This window comes from Oncorhynchus gorbuscha, linkage group LG04 (assembly GCF_021184085.1).
Source record: "Oncorhynchus gorbuscha isolate QuinsamMale2020 ecotype Even-year linkage group LG04, OgorEven_v1.0, whole genome shotgun sequence".
NCBI lineage: Eukaryota > Metazoa > Chordata > Actinopteri > Salmoniformes > Salmonidae > Oncorhynchus > Oncorhynchus gorbuscha.
The window spans coordinates 68451631-68472998 of NC_060176.1; the positions used below are offsets into that span (position 1 = coordinate 68451631).

Here is a 21368-nt window from a genome sequence, read left to right on the forward strand (position 1 = left end):
CTGAGGCAGCAAAGCAGCCCCAAACTGATGCACCCTCCACCATACTTTACAGTTGGGATGAGGTTTTGATGTTAGTGTGCTGTGCCTTTGTTTCTCAACACATAGTGTTGTGTGTTCCTTCCAAACAAATCAACTGAAGTTTCATCTGTCCACAGAATATTTTGCCAGTAGCGCTGTGGAACATCCAGGTGCACTTTTGCAAACTTCTTACGTGCAGCAATGTTTTTCTTGGACAGCAGTGGCTTCTTCTGTGGTGTCCTCCCATGAATACCATTCTTGTTTAGTGTTTAATGTATCGTAGACTCGTCAACAGAGATGTTAGCATGTTCCAGAGATTTCTGTAAGTCTTTAGCTGACTCTCTAGGATTCTTCTTAACCTCATTGAGCATTCTGCGTTGTGTTCTTGCAGTCAACTTTGCAGTTACGGTCACTCCTAAGGAGATTACCAACAGTGCTGAACTTTCTCCATTTATAGACCATTTGTCTTACTGTGAACTAATGAACATCAAGGCTTTTAGAGATACTTTTGTAAACCTTTCCAGCTTAATGCAAGTCAGCACTTCTTAATCGTAGGTCTTCTGATCTCTTTTGTTCGAGGCATGGTTCACATCAGCCAATGCTTCTTGTAAATAGCAAACTGAAATTTTGTGAGTGTTTTTTTTATAGGGCAAGGCAGCTCTAAACAACATCTCCAATCTCTTCTCATTGATTGGACTCCAGGTTAGCTGACTCCTGACTCCAATTAGCTTTTGGAAAAGTCATTAGCCTAGGGGGGATCACATGCTTTTCCAACCTACACTAAGAATGTTTAAATTATGTATTCAATATAGACAAGAAAAATACAATAATGTTTGTGTTATTCGTTTAAGCACACTATGTTTGTATATTGTTGTGACTTAGATGAAGATCAGATTAAATTTGATGACCAAATCCAGGTATCTCCAAAGGGTTCACATACTTTTTCTTGCCACGGTAATTGTGTATGATCATCTTCACTTTTTTTGGTAAAAGGAAACGTCTCATTGCTGTTTGTGGAAGAAGGCAAAAGGGTAAGGGTGAGTTTGAATACTTAAAGGGAATTGAGCCATCTAATTCTGAAACTGGTTTATGGTTAATTTTTCTGTGTGTTACTTTGACAGTCTAACCTCCATTCCCAATGTTCAAATATATAACCTTTTGTTACAGGTACATGAAGTTGACAGGCAGACAATGGTATTTTCACATGTGTATGTATGTAAAGTCCTTTTACAATTAAATATATGTATGAGTGATTAATACAACGATATCATTAAGATCCAAGAACAGTGCCTTTGTCCTTTAAAAAACATTTCAATCCTGGAATTGAACACCTGAATAAAATCAATTCATACAAATGACTGCATCATGTTGATGAAGTCCACAATGCTCCAGTAAGTAACAGCAAAGAGGTGCTATGTGTCAATGATGGTGAAACTGCGTCCAGTCCGGAAATAGTTCTCAATCTCCTCCAGTGATCTGTTCCTGGTCTCAGGGACACACACGGCGGTGAAAATGATGTTCACCACACACACCACTGAGAAGAACAGGAACGGAACAAACAGTCCATAGGTCTCCTGTAGAAAACATGGACAACATCTCATTACACGAGCTTTGTAACACAAAACCATTTTCTATTAGTCGTTGAATGTAGGATTGTAATTTGGGATGTTGTTGGTGGTGAGTAATAATGTATAAGGGACAAGGATGAATATTTCACATTAACAACATACACGGATGGGATTAGATTAAGCTGTCCCAGGCTGAGCTGGGCTATGGCCCGTTACGTGACCGGTAATCTGCAGCTGCTCTATCATAATGTCAACAATGCAACAGTGATGCATTCAGATACATACATCTCTTTTCCATAAAATACATGCTCTAATTTTAAAACTAGTTTTTCATTGGGAAGGCAAATAAAGCATTTTAATCAAAAGCAATCACTTTTCACACATAATCATACTGAATCATACTTAACCAACTTCGCAGTTGGCCAGAACAGGCACCCAGCTCAAGCCCAGGAGCCCGGTTCCAAATTGAATGCAATAAATGCTAACCCAGATCCCCTCAAGTTCAGTTAAAGAGATGGGTAGGAAAATTACACTCTTTGAATGTCATAGTAAGAGGATTTATGTTAATTGTAGTCTGTTAAATATTTGTCATTAAAATGTACCCACACATTGGATTAGTAGTCAGAGTAATGGAGCAATGAACTCACCACCACATGAATAAAGACATGACTCAAGACAAAGGCAGTCAACCAGCTGACCCCCACACACAGGCCTGACGCGACCCCCCGTGCTCCCAGAGGCAAGATCTCAGACATCAGAAGCCAAGTGATTGGGCCCCATCCCAGAGCATAACCTTGATGAGAAAGGAGCAGCATGGGCAAAAAAGATTACAGCAGGCCTATGTGAAACCACCCAAGTGTGTTGAGTGTGTTTGGGAAATTACGCATTAAACGTGTATTTCCTCAATCAAGACTCAAAATCCTACCAAATATAAAGACCATGGTGCTTATTAATGGGATGAGGGTGAGGGCGTTGGAGGCAGCTTCCCCCTGCTGTGCTATGAGGTCTGTGGGGAGCACAGTACCAGTCAGGTTACCGGAGGGGCAGGGTGTGGTGTGGGAGTACATGTTCATTGTAAGGGTAGCGAGAAACATCAGGAACCCTGCAGAGGAAGAACAAGTGAACAGAAATGAAGTCAAATAAAAATGTAATTTTTTTAATTAAAATAATTTGCGATAATACAGTTACACTTATGGTACACTGGTTAAATCTGTGGGTCACTTCTGAAGGGCCTATTCGCAGAGCTCAGTGATGATTTTATGGCTTTACTCGTTTGAAAATCATGACTCTGGTCCCTGTCAGAGTACGGAACATGTTATTGTCACTTGGCCTACGAACGCACCCACCTGAGGTATAGAGGAGGGCCTTCCTTCCGGCCTTGTCCATCAAACTGGCAGCAATCACCACAGACAGCAGTCGAATTGCTCCCACCAGTGCAGCATCATACTTAGGTTCCTAGATCAAAGTGGATGCATTTTTTTTCAACTGGCAAAGGTAATATAAAATGTCCTGGGTTATAAATGACATGGTTCTGTAACATCATGTTCTGTAACATCAAGGTACTGAGGTAAAGGAGACATTTCCTGATCTAACAGATTGTGTCGTAAGCTCACCCCACAGCTTGAAATGTCTCCACTGGCGCAGCCAAATTGCTAGCTTTTCTGTGGCGCAGCTGGTTAGTACGTTGTCAAACAGGGTGGATACGTGTGTTGGCGAGGCAGAGGGCACGAGACCAAGTACCGGTAAAGATGTGAGCGGGGAAGCAATACTGCTAAGCAGCACAATGCCTGTTACACCGATACAGTTTAACTTGATCCCACCTAATCCATTACCCTTTTTTCACAATCGTTCCAACCTGAACCAAACTGAGCTGGCTCAGATATTTCCAAATATTCCAGCAGTTTCAGAAACTATGGTAGATGCGTAACCAGACCAGCTCAGTGCAACTTGGTTTGGCTCAGTAGTGTGAAAAGCCCCATAGCAGGGAGACAAAAGACACGTACCAGGAAGACATTAGTCTTGTGGAAGATGGGCTCCAGATACACCAGGATGGGAGTTATGCCAGTCATCTGCTGAAGGAACCTCATCACTATGGAGATCAGGATGGGCTTGTAGTAAAATGGAGTTGTCAAATCGGACCACCTGATTCTCCCCTGGAGGAAAGGAGAAACACCAAATGTATTCAATCCGAACATCTACAGTAAGTCTTTGGAGGCAGTCAAACCAAAGTACTGTCTGTGTACCTGAGACGAGATACTGAGTTCAATCCTGTTGAACTCTGTCATGAAGTCTGAGTCGGGCCCCCTCAGAAACTCCAGGGCCTTGCAGGCCTGCTCCTGTTTGCCACAGATGGTGAGGTAGCGGGGAGAGTTGGGCATGAAGCACAGCAGCAGCAGCATGAGCAGAGCTGGGATCTCCCCCACCACAGCCAGCCACCGCCATGGAACCACCAGCCCTTCACCAAACGCAAACAAACTCAAAGATCTTAACAGCAACATAGACCTCCTGGATGGCCACCTACAGTATCTACCCATGTATGAGATGTGTCAGAGGGAGATTGGTTCTTACCAAGGGCATAGAGTGACAGGGCTCCAAACACAGCAGTGATTTGAGGGCACGATCCCAAAGCCCCCCTAACTTTGGGGTGGGAGATCTCTGATATATACACCTGGAGCAGTGCAAGAGAAGAGAACACAACAACATCATCACTAATGTAAGGTGTGACAGTAAGCCCATAAGCCTGTTGTCTAAGATGGGTTTATATTTCCTGGAGAGGGGATTTCAGGACACATCAATAGATCAGGTTAACCATAACATATTCTGAAGTCCACAGCAGTATCTAAATGGTCCAACTCTTTGTTATTGGATAAAGCATCAGAAGAGCACACAGTGGTATAAAGTACTTATGTAAAAAATACTTTAAAGGACTACTTAAGTACAGATACCCCCCAAAAATGACTTAACTGTTTATATTTTTGACAACATTTACTTTACCACATTACTAAAGAAAATAACGACATTTTTAATCAATACATTTTCTCTGACACCCATAAATACTTGTTACATTTTGTACGCTTAGCAGTACGGGGAAATGTTCCTGTTCACACACTTATCAAGGGAACACCCCTGGTCATCCCTACTGCCTCTGATCTGGCGGACTCATTAAACACAAATGCTTCACTTGTAAATTATGTCTAAGTTTTGGAGTGTGCCCCTGGCTATACATAAATAAATAAAAAACATAAAAATGGGTAATATAAGGAATTTGAAATGATTTATACTTTTACTTCTGATACTTAAGTATATTTTAGCAATTCCATTTACTTTTGATAGTAAAGTATATTTAAAACCAAATACCTTTAGACATTTACTCTAGTATTTTACTGGGTGACTTTTACTTGAGTCATTTTCTATTAAAGTATGACAATCGGGTACTTTTACCACCACTGAGAGCACACAACATTATCAGACCTACAGGTATGGAAGCAGCAGTCATGCCACCAGCGATACCAGTCAGGAACCTGCCTAGGTGTAGCATCCAAGTAGCTTGTGCCCCTCCCATCACAATGTACCTGTAAGGGTTGGAAGGAGGTATACAAAAAATAGTTTTAATTTTATCCAAACCACTTTGTTAAAAATGACCTTATGATGTAATGTGGCCTAATGCATTGGGGCTTTTCGTAAATACAATCAAATCAAATGTTATTGGTCACATACACATGGTTAGCAGATGTTATTGGACATTAACACATGGTTAGCAGATGTTATTGGTCACATACACATGGTTAGCAGATGTTATTGCGAGTGTAGTGAAATGCTTATGGTTCTAGACCCGAGGTAATATCTAACAATTGCACAACAAAACCTAATACACACAATCTAGTAAAGGAATGGGATAAGAATATATAAGTATAAAATATATGGATGAGCAGTGACAGAGTGGCTAAGATGCAATAGATACTGGAGGATACAGTATACATTATACACATATGAGATGAGTAGTGCGAGATATGTAAACATTCTTAAAGTGGCATTATTAAAGTGACTAGTGTTCCATTTATTAAAGTGGCCAATGATATCAAGTCTGTAGGTAGGTAGCCGCCTCTCTGTGCTAGTGATGGCTGTTTAACAATCTGATAACCTTGAGATAGAAGCTGTTTTCAATCTCTCTGTCCCAGCTTTGATGCACCTGTTCTGATCTCGCCTTATGGATGGAAGCGGGGTGAACAGGCAGTGGTTTGCGTGGTTATTGCCCTTGATGATCTTTTTTGCCTTCCTGTGACATTGGGTGTTGTAAGTGTCCTGGAGGGCATGTAGTTTGCCCCCAGTGATGCGTTGTGCAGACCGCACCACCCTCTGGAGAGCCCTGCGGTTGTGAGCGGTGCAGTTGCTGTACCAGGCGGTGATACAGCCCGACAGGATGCTCTCAGTTGTGCACCTGTAAAAGTTAGTGAGGGTTTTCGGTGACAAGCCACATTTTTTCAGCCTCCTGAGGTTAAAGGGGCACTGTCTGTGTGGGTGGACCATTTCAGTTTGTTGGTGATATGTACACCAAGGAACTTAAAACTTTCCACCTTCTCCACTGCTGTCCCATCAATGTGGATAGGGGGGTGCTCCCTTTGCTGTTTCCTGAAGTCCACGATCATCTCTTTTGTTTTGCTGACATTGAGTGAAAGGTTATTTTCCTGACACCACACTCCGAGGTCCCTCACCTTCTCCCTGTAGGCTGTCTCATCGTTGTCCCCAGCTAGCCATGTTTACATGAAACAGAGTATGTTACAATCCCGGATATTTTATTGTTTTTTAAAAGTAGATATTAAGACAGTACATAATGTACAGCAACAACATAAATACAGCAACAAGCTACATTGATACCATCCTATGCAACAGCTGTAAGACAATATATATATTTTTTTAAATAATCAAAATTACATAATAATATACATACATACACATGAGATATATATATATATATATATGTGGTTATTTTAAGGAAACATAACATGTGCAAATATTTGTATGAACATAATAAGATTCAACAACTGAGAGATAAACTGAACAAGTTCCACAGACATGAGACTAACAGAAATTGAATAATGTGTCCCTGAACAAAGGGGGGGGGTTCAAAATCAAAAGTAACAGTCAGTATCTGGTGTGGCCACCAGCTGCATTAAGTACTGCAGTGCATCTCCTCCTCATGGACTGCACCAGATTTGCCAGTTCTTGCTGTGAGATGTTACCCCACTCTTCCACAAAGGCACCTGCAAGTTCCCGGACATTTCTGGGGGGAATGGCCCTGTCCCTAGCCCTCACCCTCAGATCCAACAGGTCCCAGACGTGCTCAATGGGATTAAGATCTGGGCTCTTCACTGGCCATGGCAGAACACTTGCATTCCTGTCTTGCAGGAAATCACACACAGAATGAGCAGTATGGCTGGTGGCACTGTCATGCTGGAGGGTCATGTCAGGATGAGCTTGCAGGAAGGGTACCACATGAGGGAGGAGGATGTCTTCCCAGTAAGCACAGAATTGAGATTGCCTGCAATGACAACAAGCTCAGTCCGATGATTCTGTGACACACCACCCCAGACCATGGCGGACCCTCCACCTCCAAATCGATCCCACTCCAGAGTACAGGCCTCGGTGTAACACTCATTCCTTCAACGATAAATGCGAATCAAACCATCATCCCTGGTGAGACAAAAACGCGACTCGTCAGTGAAGAGCACTTTTTGCCAGTCCTGTCTGGTACAGCGATGGTGGGTTTGTACCCATAGGCGACGTTGTTGCCGGTGATGTCTGGTGATGACCTGCCTTTCATCAGGCCTACAAGCCCTCAATCCAGCCTCTCTCAGCCTATTGCGGACAGTCTGAGCACTGATGGAGGGATTGTTCATTCCTGGTGTAACTCGGGCAGTTGTTGTTGCCATCCTGTACCAGTCCCGCAGGTGTGATGTTCGGATGTACCAATCCTGTGCAGGTGCTGTTACACGTGGTCTGCCACTGCGAGGACGATCGATCAGCTGTCCGTCCTGTCTCCCTGGGGCGCTGTCTTAGGCGTCTCACAGTACGGACATTGCAATTTATTGCCCTGGCCACATCTGCAGTCCTCATGCCTCCTTGCAGCATGCCTAAGGCACATTCACGCAGATGAGCAGGGACCCTGGGCATCTTTCTTCTGGGATTTTTCAGTCAGTAGAAAGGCCTATTTAGTGTCCTAAGTTTTCATAAATGTGACCTTAATTGCCTACCGTCTGTAAGCTGTTAGTGTCTTAACGACCGTTCCACAGGTGCATGTTCATAAATTGTTTATGGTTCATTGAGCAAGCATGGGAAACAGTGTTTAACCCATTACAATGAAGATTTATGAAGTTATTTGGATTTTTATGAATTATCTTTGAAAGACAGGGTCCTGAAAAAAGGACATTTCTTTATATATAAAATGTTTATATATACATTTTTGTCCGATATCACCTTCGGCTCTACAAACAGAACATCTCTGTGAATCAAAATAGCAGAGCCACGGTATTTAGCATGAAACTTGGAATGGAATATCTGTGAGAATCCTCCCAGTTTTAGTCTAGACTCTAGAATGATCCGTAATGCAAAAATGTGTTTCCTGAAGATACTCTATATCTGCCTTTAATTTCTGTAAATGGGAAAATACCTTACTACATTTGACTGGGTGGTTCAAATGCGCGTGTTCCAACTGACAAATTTAGCTACTGCCCTGCCTAGCCTATTTGGCAATGCCATAGTTAAGAGTAAAACCTTTAAAACCTTTGAAAACCTCTGCAAGGGGGACAGGGAGGTGGGGAACAAACAAAACAAAATAAATAAATAATAGTAATTATAATAAAATATTTAATTAAAAACATACATTCACATTGAGGAGAACTAGTATGAACAGTAACACCCCAGTACTGGCCTCTCCCCAAATGAGATGCTGCACGAACCCCTCGTACACACTTACACCACATACCGATAACAGCTTACCTAGAGAGACTGAGCCTCACCTGAACGTATCCAAACACACACACACGCACTGATTAGTGAATTCCTTGTCACATGGCATAACATACAAACTTTCAATGTACATTTTTATGTCATTTATAGTGTCTGAGAGTAAATATCTCAGTGTGGTTACCCTGTTACTTTTGTGTTCTGTAACACTTCAATTATGTTTTGATAATTTAAGATAACCTCACATTACACAGTCAACAGGCTAATAAAAGGAGAGGAAACAAAATAACAAACAGATTTGAGTATACTGTAACGTGCCGCAATTCACAATAGCCCCTTTCAAAACACCCAGTTCAACCAGCTCTTATTGCTAAAATAGCAGGGCTGTGCAGGTCAATAATTATACCATTAACTTGTATGCCCTCTAGTGAATTTAGTTGGTATGACATGTAACGCGAAGATTTGTAGAAATGCCTCATGGCGACACTGAGTTTACATAATAACGGAGGGGAACTAAGAACTCGAACTAAACCAATGAAAGTAGAGAGCCCATGACCTACAACGATAATTTAGATGTATAACTCCAAACTATGCAGGGGAAAGATAACAGCTATGGCTGCGTTGCGCTTGCGCCATGGATTAACGATACAGAAGCAAAATACCAGCATTAAACCAAAAAATGGAAACGCTTTGCTGTAAATTATACGTAAATAATGGTTGCCTCAAAAAATGACAGCTAAACAAACTAGTGAGATCGTTAGATGTACATAATTTGCAATATATGCTCTACTATGTAGCCATCTAAGCAAAATAACAAGATTACTAAAGTATTATTTCACTTTTGGTCTAAGCATCATGAATATTAATGCTGATGTGCTATTGTCCGAATTATCTGAGATTGAGAACAAGACGTCAGTTAAATTAGCTAAAAAGGTCAGATCTGTAACATAAATGTCAGCTAACTAACTAATCTGGCATTAACACGGGCCATCATAATAAAAAATGATGATTACTGGGAAAATTCACATAATGTCATAGCTCGTTACCCATCTTCTCCAGGTGGAGTAACAGTCCCTTGCAGCACAAGTAACCAGTCGGTTAACAGATCAACAACAGTAACGCCCATGCAGCTGGATGGCCCAGTTCAGTCCTTAAACTGGCTAGCATAGTGTACCTCCTGATTGCCAAATAGCCCGTTGCTTCCTAGCTTGGTTTGTTAGGCTAAAATTTCACCCAACATTAGAAAGAGAACTGAATTACTGTTGTGTTCGATCTTCACTTGTGTGTCAAATTCTTCAGAATGAAACCCTTGGCTATAGCGCTGGATCTGAGCTGCTTTTCCAAACGCCATCTGGGGTTGTTATCCTCAAATCCACAGGGTACCACAGGTCATAACAGATTCCCTCACAGCCCCTGATCATAGCCCTCTGCTTGGTAACCGCTTGAGTGTAGTCAGGATAGATTCGAATCCAAATGTGGATATCACTTGTTTGACCTCGGCTGCTTTGCGGAGGATTTCTTCTTTCTCTTGGTAGTAGTGGCATCTTATCAGGAATGCTTGTGGTGGCTGGTCATCTCTCGGTCTCTCTCGTAGAGCGCGATGTGCGCGAGTGCCAATTGTAGCATCTCTGCCATGAACTCTGTAGTGCACTTGCCATCCTCTTGTCTCGTCCTCACATCCGCCACACGTAAATTCGTATGACGGGATAAAGCCTCCAAATTGTAGTTGTTCTCTTGAAGTTACTTGATTTCCTTTTTTCATTTGGAGAACATGCCTTTCCAGCGTGGTGATCGAGTCTGAGTGGCCATTAGCCGCTGTCTCCAGGCTGGTCATGCGGCCATCCTCTCTCAGCTGGCTAACCTGAATGTGTAGCTCTGCCAACTGCATCTCTGCATTTTCATCCATTTTGTCAATGAATTCCTGCTTAATTTCTGTTAATGCCAGTAGAATACCTTCTTGTCCATTTGCCTCGGATGTGTATTATGAGGATTCTGTGTTATGCACTATAGCCCATTACCATATATGTGATTGAATATTATCTGCTGTTGGCTTGTGTGGATGTATGTACGTGTTATGCAACATAGCTGACTTGAAACATTGTTAACAGTTTTAGGGCCATGGGCCTTTCTCATGATGGAAAAATACAGAATAACATGGAGACAGGAACTGTGCAATGAGTTGAGGGGGGCACATTCAGAAAGTAGTGTTGCGAGAACAAACAGTCTTTTGTTAGATAACAGGAGCCAGGTGCGAGATAACGGTATCGAGCATGAGCGCATAGATATTCTACACAGCAACAGTTACATCTATCAACTGGAGCGCCTGGGGGCCGGGACCAGCTCTACGCCAACAATCAACGATAGGCTGGGTGAGTCTAAACCACGCCCGGTCTCTACTCTGACAGGCCGGCTCGGAAGCAGGAACTGTTTCTGTCAGAGTATATTTATAATATCTTTGTCAAGAACAAGTCAGTTCTCTGTTTGCCCTGTGAGGTGGGACAGAGAGCCCGTATATACGAAAATTGTGTTTACCACTTATTGCTTAGCTAATAAAAAATACATAGTATACAATCGGTAGCTCAGTGTCATACTTATCCTGATACCAGATTCGAATTGACGCAACCCTGACAGTATTGTTCAGCCATTGGTGTAGCCTCATGGTCCTTGGCTATGATAGCTGGTCTGTTAGCATTAGCCTTGGGCTGATTCTTGCGGTTGGTGCATGGCATCGTCGACAAAGACGTGAAAGTAAGGTATTTTGATCAAAATTACAAAATGCCCATGTTTTGGAACAAACCAATCAAATATTTAAATGTTCTAGTGAGGAGCTCAAAAAAGTACGTCTCACATGGCACCGCTCCACACTTAAGCCTTTGGAAAGCAAATATTGCCCTGATTTTGTTGACTTTTTTAACTTAGGGATTGAACATTAACGAGTAGTATACAGTACTAGGATGCGGTGGGTGGTGGGCACACATCCGAAGCCTCACTAGAAGACCGTTCCGGCACCCTCTCCTCCGGCAGCGTTGTTTTGGTCAGCCTCTGGAATCAGTTCAAATGGGTCCGCTTTGGGAAAGTGGTATTCCTGGTCGTAGTTCTGGTTGTGATGGTAAGTTGACGTCTCTCTGGTTGGATCTAGCCTGTTCAGTGGAAGTTTTCAGCTTCTCTCTCAGCTGGCTAACCTGAATGTGTAGCTCTGCCAACTGCATCTCTGCATTTTCCTCCATTTTGTCAATGAATTCCTGCTTAATTTCAGTTAATTTTATTCAATAGTTCTTCCCGGCTGTATGTAATAATACTTAAGGTTTTCTGGGCTAACAATGTAAGAAATAATACATTAAAAAAACAATACTGCACATTTTCTTAAGGATTAGAAGCGATGCTGCCATCTCTATCGGCGCCATCTTGGTAGTAGTGCATTTTGTTACATTACAGCCTTATTCTAAATTGGATTAAATTACCCCTATTTCCCCTCATCAATCTACACTTCATGACAAAGTAATGTATTTGTTCCTTGTTCTTTCAGTAAATAACCAGAAAATGTATATTTCCATCCAGAACATGTGTACATTGCTTACGTACCCTACTGTTGAGGGGACTGCTGACACCATGATGCTCAACTTCCGGCCAATCAGGTCATTCAGAAGCATGGCACCAAGTCCTCCTGCTGCTGCCCCCAGTGTGAAAATAGACTAATAAAAGAAACAGTCACTGCACAGTCAAATAGGGACATGCTTAAAACAAAAGAGGAATGTTTCAGGACATAGTGCTACTTACACTTACATCTCACACTTTATACTGAATGGGTCAAGTATATGGATTGTCTGATTGACTTGACAATATAGCTGTACTTTTATTTAAAAAAAAAATATATACATTATCATTGAGTTAAGGCATTATCTTATTGGCTGTCATCGGACAATATTCTCTTAATGAAGGAGACACTGAATGAATGAGAAGATATCTATTGTTTTTCCCGCTCTGTCTCACTCACCCCAAACCAGGCTATCTGTTCTGTGTCCATTCTCAATTGGGGGTTATCACTGTTTTTGAGTTGAGGGATCACTGGGGAGGGGTACACCAAGGCATAGCCGAAATTGAAATTCCCCAAAACAGCAGAAAAAACAGCGAGGTATAGCCTGGCATTGCTGTGAATGAAAAAAGGAAGTAATATGAATAAACAACTTCTTTTATTTTAAATAGCATTTGGTCAGAATCTCTGATGGCTTTGACAGAAAGCAGCACATAAATTATATGATTGTAGCCTACCTTGTGCGCGATGTGGGCTTGATTATTAGCGGTGTTTTCTCGTCCATTTTCCTTGTAGCAACCTGTACGAATAAGTCTTAAACTAGTTCTAATGCTATTGTCATTTAACAAGCTGAAAGTGAAACTAGAGTTTTGCAATCACAACCAATTCCATTGTGTCATCATAGGAAGGAAGGGGAACATAAATCCCCAGTCTGTGGGAAAGTGTACACTTGTGTGTCGTATGATCATAATTCCTTGATTGAGAAACTGACCTAAACATGTGAAAGGTTGTCTTATCTCATATAGCACACACATTGTTCAGTCATTACAGACTTGTCATTTACCAACAAATTATTTTTGTTTTTGTTTTAGGGGGTAGATCAGCTTTAATATAGCAGATAGATTATAGCTTCCATCAATGTAATTGTCTGCATCATATATTTTCTTTGTAAATATATATATATATATATATATTTTCCCTTTATAAATAATAATAATATGGGGCGGGGCGCTAGTGAGCACCACATGGAGTAAACGACTACCTTCTCCTCACCCCTGCTTAAATTTGATTTAAATTCTACTTTTGCACCACCAAAATGTTACAATGAGCAACTCCATGAGAAACAAGGCCAAGGGAAAACTAATTAATCAAAAAACAGAAATGAAAGATGGCAAAGTCCCCACCACAGCACAAGACGAGGATGGCGATGCTTGCGTTAGCCTGGCCGTAATTGCTAGCATGGCTAAACCTGACTCGGAGCCCTCACCGACTATTATATTAGCAGCTATCAAGAAAATGGAAGAGGACATGAACACTCGATTTAATCATCTCGACTCATCCTTACAGTCAGTCAGTGCAAGCCTCCCTGGCTGAACATACAACCCGCATTATTGTTCTGGAAGGAAACACAGGTGACCACGAGACACGCATCGCCACCCTCGAGGGACAGTATGAAGAGCTACTAACAGCAAACAAAGCTATGAAACTCAAGCTAATTGACCTTGAGGGACGTTCAATGCGTTCAAATATCAAAATCACAGGCTTGGAAGAAAAAATTGAGAAGGGCAGACCAACACAGTTCTTGGCAGTATTTATACCAAAACTGTTAGGGATTGACCATTTCCCCCAAGGCCGAAGCTGCCGCATCATGATTGCCAAATTACACCACCGCCCGAGAGGGAAAAGATTCTGCGCTTGTCCCGCCAGCAATTCCCCATATCCTTCAACAGAGCTCGGGTTAACATATACCCAGACTACACTGCTGAGGTAACCAAGTAGCGCCAGGCCTTTGATGGAGCTCGGAAGAAGCTCAGAGATGCAGGAATCAGACATGGCCTCCTCTTCCCTGCTTGGCTGATTCTTACCCATGGTACGGTAGAGAAGGTGTTTTAAAAACCACAGGATGCCGAGTCTTTCATTGACAGGATTACTTCTATAGCCACCAATGCCTAGGACCATTAGGGCCGGCCAGAGCAGCTGTTCACAGTGATCGGTAGGCCGGTTTATCCCGGCGTTCTCAGATATGACAGTGCTGTCTTAGTCCTACAGGCGGGTAAACTGCACCTGACCGATTTCCCTGTTTCAGTAGGGACATATTGACAACATTGTTTGGCTCAATTCAGTTATTTTATAAGAGCAATTGTTATAGACATAAGAGTGAGGGGGACCACCTGAAGGTACACTAATTTAGTTTCACTATACATTGGTTAGCAAACCTATGTCTCCCTGTAGTGTCCAGCAGTTCCACAATGTTTATGTGGGAATGTATATTCCACTTCGTTTGGGCAAGTGGACGGGGGAGGGAGGTGGAGAATGTTTTTCATGTTTTTCATTTGTCCTTTGCTCTTTACATGTTGCGCCAACCCTACTGTTACAATTATAATGTATTTGAGGACCAAATAGTTATTTCCTATGACTACTGATAATTACTTCTTTACATTACCCTTCTTTCGTGGAATGTACAAGGTTTGAGAACGAATTTGAAAAGAGGAAAAGTTTTCTCACATTTGAAATCTTTATCTGGAGATATTGTGTTTCTACGAAAAACTCACATGAAGCATACAGAGCAATGGAGATTAAAATGTGGTCGGGTATCACATATTTATCAATCAACTTTTCCATCCAAGACTAGAGGTGTAGCCATATTATTTCGAAAAACTGTCCCATTCAAACATATTTTAACTATAAGCGACCACAATGGCCGCTTTATTATAGTAATAGGCCACATTCTATCACGACATGCAACATTTGAAAATCTTTATGCACCGAACCTCGATGAACCAGGGTTATTTTGGAATGTCTTCAGTCTCTTACCAGATTTATCAACAACACATTTAATTACAGGCAGAGATTTTAACTGTATTTTGTATCATTATATGGATAGGCTTCCTACTCGCCCTACCACTTCACTGAATTCCACTACTGTCTTGAATAATTGAATTGGAACAATGAACCTTGTCGATATGTGGAGATTACAACACCCTACAGATAAGGATGATTCTTTCTTCTCACATGTGCATAAATCATACTCAAAAATGCACTACTTTTTAAACAGGCTCTAAATTGACATCTAATGTCACCTCTATAATATAATAACTTCCGATCACAGTCCCATTTTATTACAAATGGATTTCGGCAGAACAAGGCCTTAATTCAGTTGGCGATTTAATCCAACATTACTCAATGATGAACAATTTTACCAACAAACAGCCAATTTAATTACGAACTATATGTCTCAGAATGATACTGCTGATGTATCCGACTCGACTTTGTGGGAGGCATTTAAGGCTGTTATGTGTGGGCATATAATATATGAGGCTACCATGAAAAAATGTAGGCAGAGAAGATTATTAGAAATTGAGGCCCAGCTCCCGGTGCTTGAGAGAGTCTATATGGAACCGCCCTTATCTTCCAAGTTGAATGACATAATAAAACTCAAATATGAATTCAATACTATTCTCTCTAACCAAGTAAACACAATGCTATTAAAGATTAAACAAAAACACTTAGAGTTGGCTGACAAACCGGATAAACTACTGGCACGCCAGCGGAGAGGTATACATGCCAATAGAGCTATTCATATAATTACATCTAGTACAGGAGCTGTTACTACAGACCCAAAAGAAATTAATGCATGTTTCACAAAGTGTTATCAAGACCTCTACACCTGCAGATACCGCACTGCAGATACCGCGAAAATGTCTGATTTCCTCCATTCCCTTTCCCTACCTAATTTATGCAGTGCTGCTCAAATGGAGCTAAATGCAGAGATAACTTTAGAAGAGGTTGTTTCTGCAGTATGTAGCTGATGTTCTGAAAGAGCTGCAAAATCTGCACCCCTACAAATCAGACGGGCTAGACAATCTGGACCCTCTCTTTCTAAAATTATCCCCCAAAATTGTTACTCTAGACCCAAACTGCTACAGTCCTATATCTATTCTACCCTGTCTTTCTAAAGTCTTCGAAAGCCAAGTTAACAAACAGATCACAGACTTTCGAATCCCACCGTACCTTCTCCGCTATGCAATCTGGTTTCCGAGCTGGTCATGGGTGCACCTCAGCCATGCTCAAGGTCCTAAACGATATCATAACCACTATCGATAAGAGACAATACTGTGCAGCTGTATTCATCGACCTGGCCAAGGCCTTCCAACTCCATCAATCACCACATTCTTATCGGCAGACTCAATAGCCTTAATTTCCCAAATGACTGCCTCGCCTGGTTCACCAACTACTTCTCAGACAGAGTTCAGTGTGTCAAATCGGAGGGCCTGTTGTCTGGACCTCTGGAAGTCTCTATGGGGGTGCCACAGGATTCAATTCTCGGGCCGACTCTTTTCTCTGTATACATCAATGATGTCGCTCTTGCTGCTGGTGATTCTCTGATCCACCTCTATGCAGATGACACTATTTTGTATACTTCTGGCCCTTCTTTGCAGACAAGCTTCAATGCCATGCAACTCTCCTTCCGTGGCCTCCAACTGCTCTTAAATACAAGTAAAACTAAATGCATGCTCTTCAACCGATCGCTGCCCACACCTGCCTGCCCGTCCGTCCAGCATCACTACTCTGGACGGTTCTGACTTAGAATATGTGGACAACTACAAATACCTGGGTGTCTGTTTAGACTGTAAACTCTCCTTCCAGACTCATTTTAAGCATCTCCAATCCAAAATTAAATCTAGAATCGGCATCCTATTTCACAACAAAGCATCCTTCATTCATGCTGCCAAACATACCCTTGTAAAACTGACTATCCTACCGATCCTTGACTTCGTCGATGTAATTTACAAAATAGCCTCCAACACTACTCAGCAAATTGGATGCAGTCTATCACAGCACCATCCATTTTGTCACCAAAGCCCCATATACATACTACCCACCACTACGACCTGTATGCTCTTGTTGGCTCGCCCTCGGTTCATATTTGTCGCCAAACCCACTGGCTCCAGGTCATCTATAGGTGAAGCCCCGCCTTATCTCAGCTCACTGGTCACCTTAGCAGCACCCACACGTAGCACACGCTCCAGCAGGTATCTCACTGGTCACCTCCAAAGCCAATTCCCACTTTGGCCGCCTTTCCTTCCAGTTCTCTGCTGGCAATAACTGGAACAAACTGCAAAAATCACTGAAGCTTGAGACTCATATCTCCCTCACTAGCTTTAAGCACCAGCTGTCAGAGCAGCTCACAGATCACTGCACCTGTACATAGCCCATCTGTAAATAGCCCATCCAACTACCTCATCCCCATACGTTATTTACTTTATTTATTTTGCTCCTTTGCGCCCCAGTAGCTCTACCTGCACACTCCTCTTCTGCACATCTATCACTCCAGTGTTTAATTGCTATATTGTAATTATTTCGCCACAATGGCCTATTTATTGCCTTTACCTCCCTTATCCTACCTCATTTGAACACATTGAACACACCTTTTCTATTGTATTATTGACTGCATGTTTGTTTATTCCATGTGTAACTGTGTTGTTTGTGTTGCACTGCTTTGCTTTATCTTGGCCAGGTCGCAGTTGTAAATGAGAACTTGTTCTCAACTAGCCTACCTGGTTAAATAAAGGTGAAATAAATAAATTTAAATGGTTCCTTCCCCAATGAAAAAGTGGCTGGCCCTGACGGCTTTGGTATCGAGTTTTACAAAGCTTACTCAGAAAAGGTTACTCTTATTTTAAGGATGTTTAAACACTCTATTGAAAGTCACAGACTCCCAGAATCGTTATACTCCACTAATATCTCCCTAATATTAATGAAAGATATAGAAGAAACAGATCCATCTTCATATCGTCCTATTGCCCTCCTCGGATGCGATCAAGGTTTTTACTAAATTACTCGCGAACAGACGAAATAAATGCATTTCGACTATAATTCATCATGACCAAACTGGTTTATCGCAGGCAGATTTTCATTTTCCAACGTTAGGCAACTGGTGAATATCATGTATTCCAAACATGACAACGATTCTAAAGTTGCAATACTTGCACTTGACGCTCAAAAAGCATTTGACCAAGTGGAATGGAACTACATCCTGACAGTAATAAATGAGTTTGGTCTGGGCAAGAGTTTTGTCTCTTGGGTTGAAATAATATATGCGTGCCCGACGGCTTCAGTTCTCACTGATTACAATAAATCACCTCCGTTTTCACTTCAACGTTCCTGCCGCCAGAGATGTCCCTTGAGTCCGCTGCTATTCGCCATTGCTATGGAACCCCTAGCTATTAGGATCAGAAGCCATCCTACCATTGTTCCGCTAAACATAGGAAAGGTTGATCACAGCATCTCGCTCTATGCGGATGATATCGTCTTGTTCGTCTCACGCCCCGAAGAGTCACTTCCACCACTGTTTGAGCTCATTGAATCATTTTAGAGAACTCTATGGATACACCAAAAACTGGGATAAAAGCGAATTTATGCCTTTTAAAGGTGACTTAAACATATTCATTTTAAAGTCACAGAAGACAAAATTAAAATTTTAGGGGTTGTCATCCCTAAGGACCCTAAATTGATTTATAAATTGAACTACCTCGACATGATAGAGAAGTTGAAGCATAACATTGAGATCTGGAGAGTGTTGCCTCTATCTATGATTGGCCGTGTTAATGCTATTAAAATGGTTACACTCCTTAGATTCCTGTACCTCTTCAGAATCTGCCTATATTGTTTGAGTAAAGCTTTTTTCAAATCCTTGGATTCTATTATCTTGCCTTTTGTGTGGGGATGCAAAGTACACCATATCTCTAAAAAACATAAAATCAAGCCCAAAGAATTAGGGGGCCTGAGTCTGCCAAATATTCAGCATTATTATTGGGCAGCAAATGCTAGAGCACTGGTTTATTAGCAGGATGCATACCCTGGCGTGGTGGATCCCTCCACCCCTTCATGGCTCGCTATTGAACAAGAAATACACAACACCTCTCTTCCAGCACTTCTCTTTTCATCAGCTAAATCCTATACATGTATTCCTGGCAATAACTTTATGCAAAAAATGCATTAAAAACTTAGTATCAAATAAGGAAAGTATTTGGTGTCCCAGAGACCCCTGTCTGTACACCTACTTGCCATAGCCATGCTTTCTCCCCCTCACTAACTGACAACACTTTTTATGCTGGAAGAGAAAGGGCATTACTACTATTGCAGACCTTTACATCAATAATATTTTTGCCACATTCGCACAGTTGAGGGAAATGTACAACCTCCTGTATCGGACTTCTTCCGATATCTTCAGATAAGAAACTACTTTCGTTTAAATATCCCTTATTTTGAGGCAATTACACCTGCCCGCGAATTGTATATTTTCATGAACCTCGTTCCTGGCTCCATGAGTTTGATTTACAGATTTGTAGATCACTTTACAGCATATTAGTCTGTATCCTCACAACATTTGAGGTAGACCCGGCAAGGAAAACCTTGGTATAGAGATTACTGATGACTGTTGGGCTGATTGCCTTCGAGATATTCACTTGTGCTCGATAAACTCCTGACACCAACTTAGTGATTCACAGACTACACTATTCCTTTTCCAAATTACACTCGTTCTACCCCTCGGTCTCTCCGATATACCCTAAGTGCACATCTGCAGAGGGTATCCTGTGTCACCACTTCTGGTCATGCCCCAAACTGCACACATTCTGGCAGGATTTTTAAGTGCTTCTCAGGTGTATACAGCTTTAACCTCAAACCAGCCCTGGACACTGCAGTTTTAGGCAGGTCACCTCATCTAATGACTTCAACCCACTCGGAACAAATACAATATGGCATGGTTATTGCAAAAAGAAACATTTTAAGCCTTTGGAATAAGGAGACAGTACCTGTTTTTAAAACCTGGTTAGCTGAAATCACCAGCTTGCTCCATGTAGAAAGGATTCCACATGATATCTCTGGCAGATCTAATACAATTTGAAGTCAGAAGTTTACATACACCTCAGCCAAATACATTTCAACTCTATTAGTATTTGGTAGCATTGTCTTTAAATTGTTTAACTTGGGTCAAATGTTTTGGGTAGCCTTTCACAAGCTTCCCACAATAAGTTGGGTGAATTTTGACCCATTCCTCCTGGCAGAGCTGCTGTAACTGGGTCAGGTTTGTAGGCCTCCTTGCTCGCACACGCTTTTTCAGTTCTGCACACAAATGTTCTAAAGGATTGAGGTCAGGGCTTTGTGATGGCCACTCCAATACCATAACTTTGTTGTCCTTAAGCAATTTTGCCACAACTTTCGAGATTTTTATTTTACTTGGGGTAATTGTACATTTGGAAGACCCATTTGTGACCAAGCTTTAACTTCCTGACTGATGTCTTGAGATGTTGCTTCAATATATCCACATAATCTTCTTCCCTCATGATGTCATTTATTTTGTGAAGTGCACCAGTCCCTCCTGCAGCAAAGCACCCCCACAACATGATGCTGCCACCCCTGTGCTTCACGGTTGGGATGGTGTTCTTCGGCTTGCAAGCGTCCCCCTTTTTCCTCCAAACATAACGATGGTCATTATGACCAAACAGTTTTTTGTTTCATCAGACCAGAGGACATTTCTCATAAAAGTATGATCTTTGTCCCCATGTGCAGTTGCAAAACGTAGTCTGGCTTTTTTTATGGCGGTTTTGGAGCAGTGGCTTCTTCCTTGCTGAGTGGCCTTTCAGGTTATGTCGATATAGGACTCGTTTTACTGTGGATATATATATAATTTCGTACCTGTTTCCCCCAGGATCTTCATGAGGTCTTTTGCTGTTGTTCTGGGATTGATTTGCACTTTTCGCACCAAAATACGTTCAGATTTGTGGAATGGTTGAAAAAGGAGTTTTACTGACTCCAACCTAAGTGTATGTAAACTTCCGACTTCAACTGTACATTTGTTAGGATATTGCAGCCCTTTATCGCGTATCTTTCATATGATGATGGGAAACACAACACACAACCTGCAACCAACCCTGATTCACTGTCATTATGTTTAATGCCCAGCATAGTCCTTATACTTTACAGTAGGTCAAATATCAACGAAGCAAGGTGCCAATTCCTTAATTCCTTATTTATTTATTTATTTTTCAGTTGAGGGGTTGGGG

General features: G+C 41.7%; 1 protein-coding gene across 1 annotated transcript; it reads right to left on the reverse strand.

The window, feature by feature from the left end:
• Positions 1–1213: 1213 nt before the first annotated feature.
• slc2a6 (solute carrier family 2 member 6) lies at positions 1214–12935 on the reverse strand. Its single transcript, XM_046345428.1, has 11 exons — positions 12819–12935; positions 12544–12697; positions 12132–12241; positions 5062–5158; positions 4155–4254; positions 3830–4041; positions 3590–3739; positions 2933–3041; positions 2512–2688; positions 2234–2379; positions 1214–1592 (listed from the first exon to the last, which is right to left on the reverse strand). Exons 1-11 carry the CDS (start codon positions 12863–12865, stop codon positions 1431–1433), a joined length of 1464 nt encoding a protein of 487 aa, XP_046201384.1. The 5' UTR covers positions 12866–12935; the 3' UTR covers positions 1214–1430.
• Positions 12936–21368: the final 8433 nt, after the last annotated feature.

What these genes read in the sequence shown, in the direction of transcription:
- slc2a6 (XM_046345428.1), bottom strand. Translation starts at nt 12,865, where the DNA reads ATGGACGAGAAAACACCGCTAATAATCAAGCCCACATCGCGCACAAG. An exon ending in AAGCCCACATCGCGCACAAG is followed by an intron (nt 12,698 to 12,818) that starts GTAGGCTACAAT and finishes TTTCATTCACAG; the next exon opens with CAATGCCAGGCTATACCTCG. An exon ending in CACCATGGTCTTTATATTTG is followed by an intron (nt 2,380 to 2,511) that starts GTAGGATTTTGA and finishes TTTCTCATCAAG; the next exon opens with GTTATGCTCTGGGATGGGGC.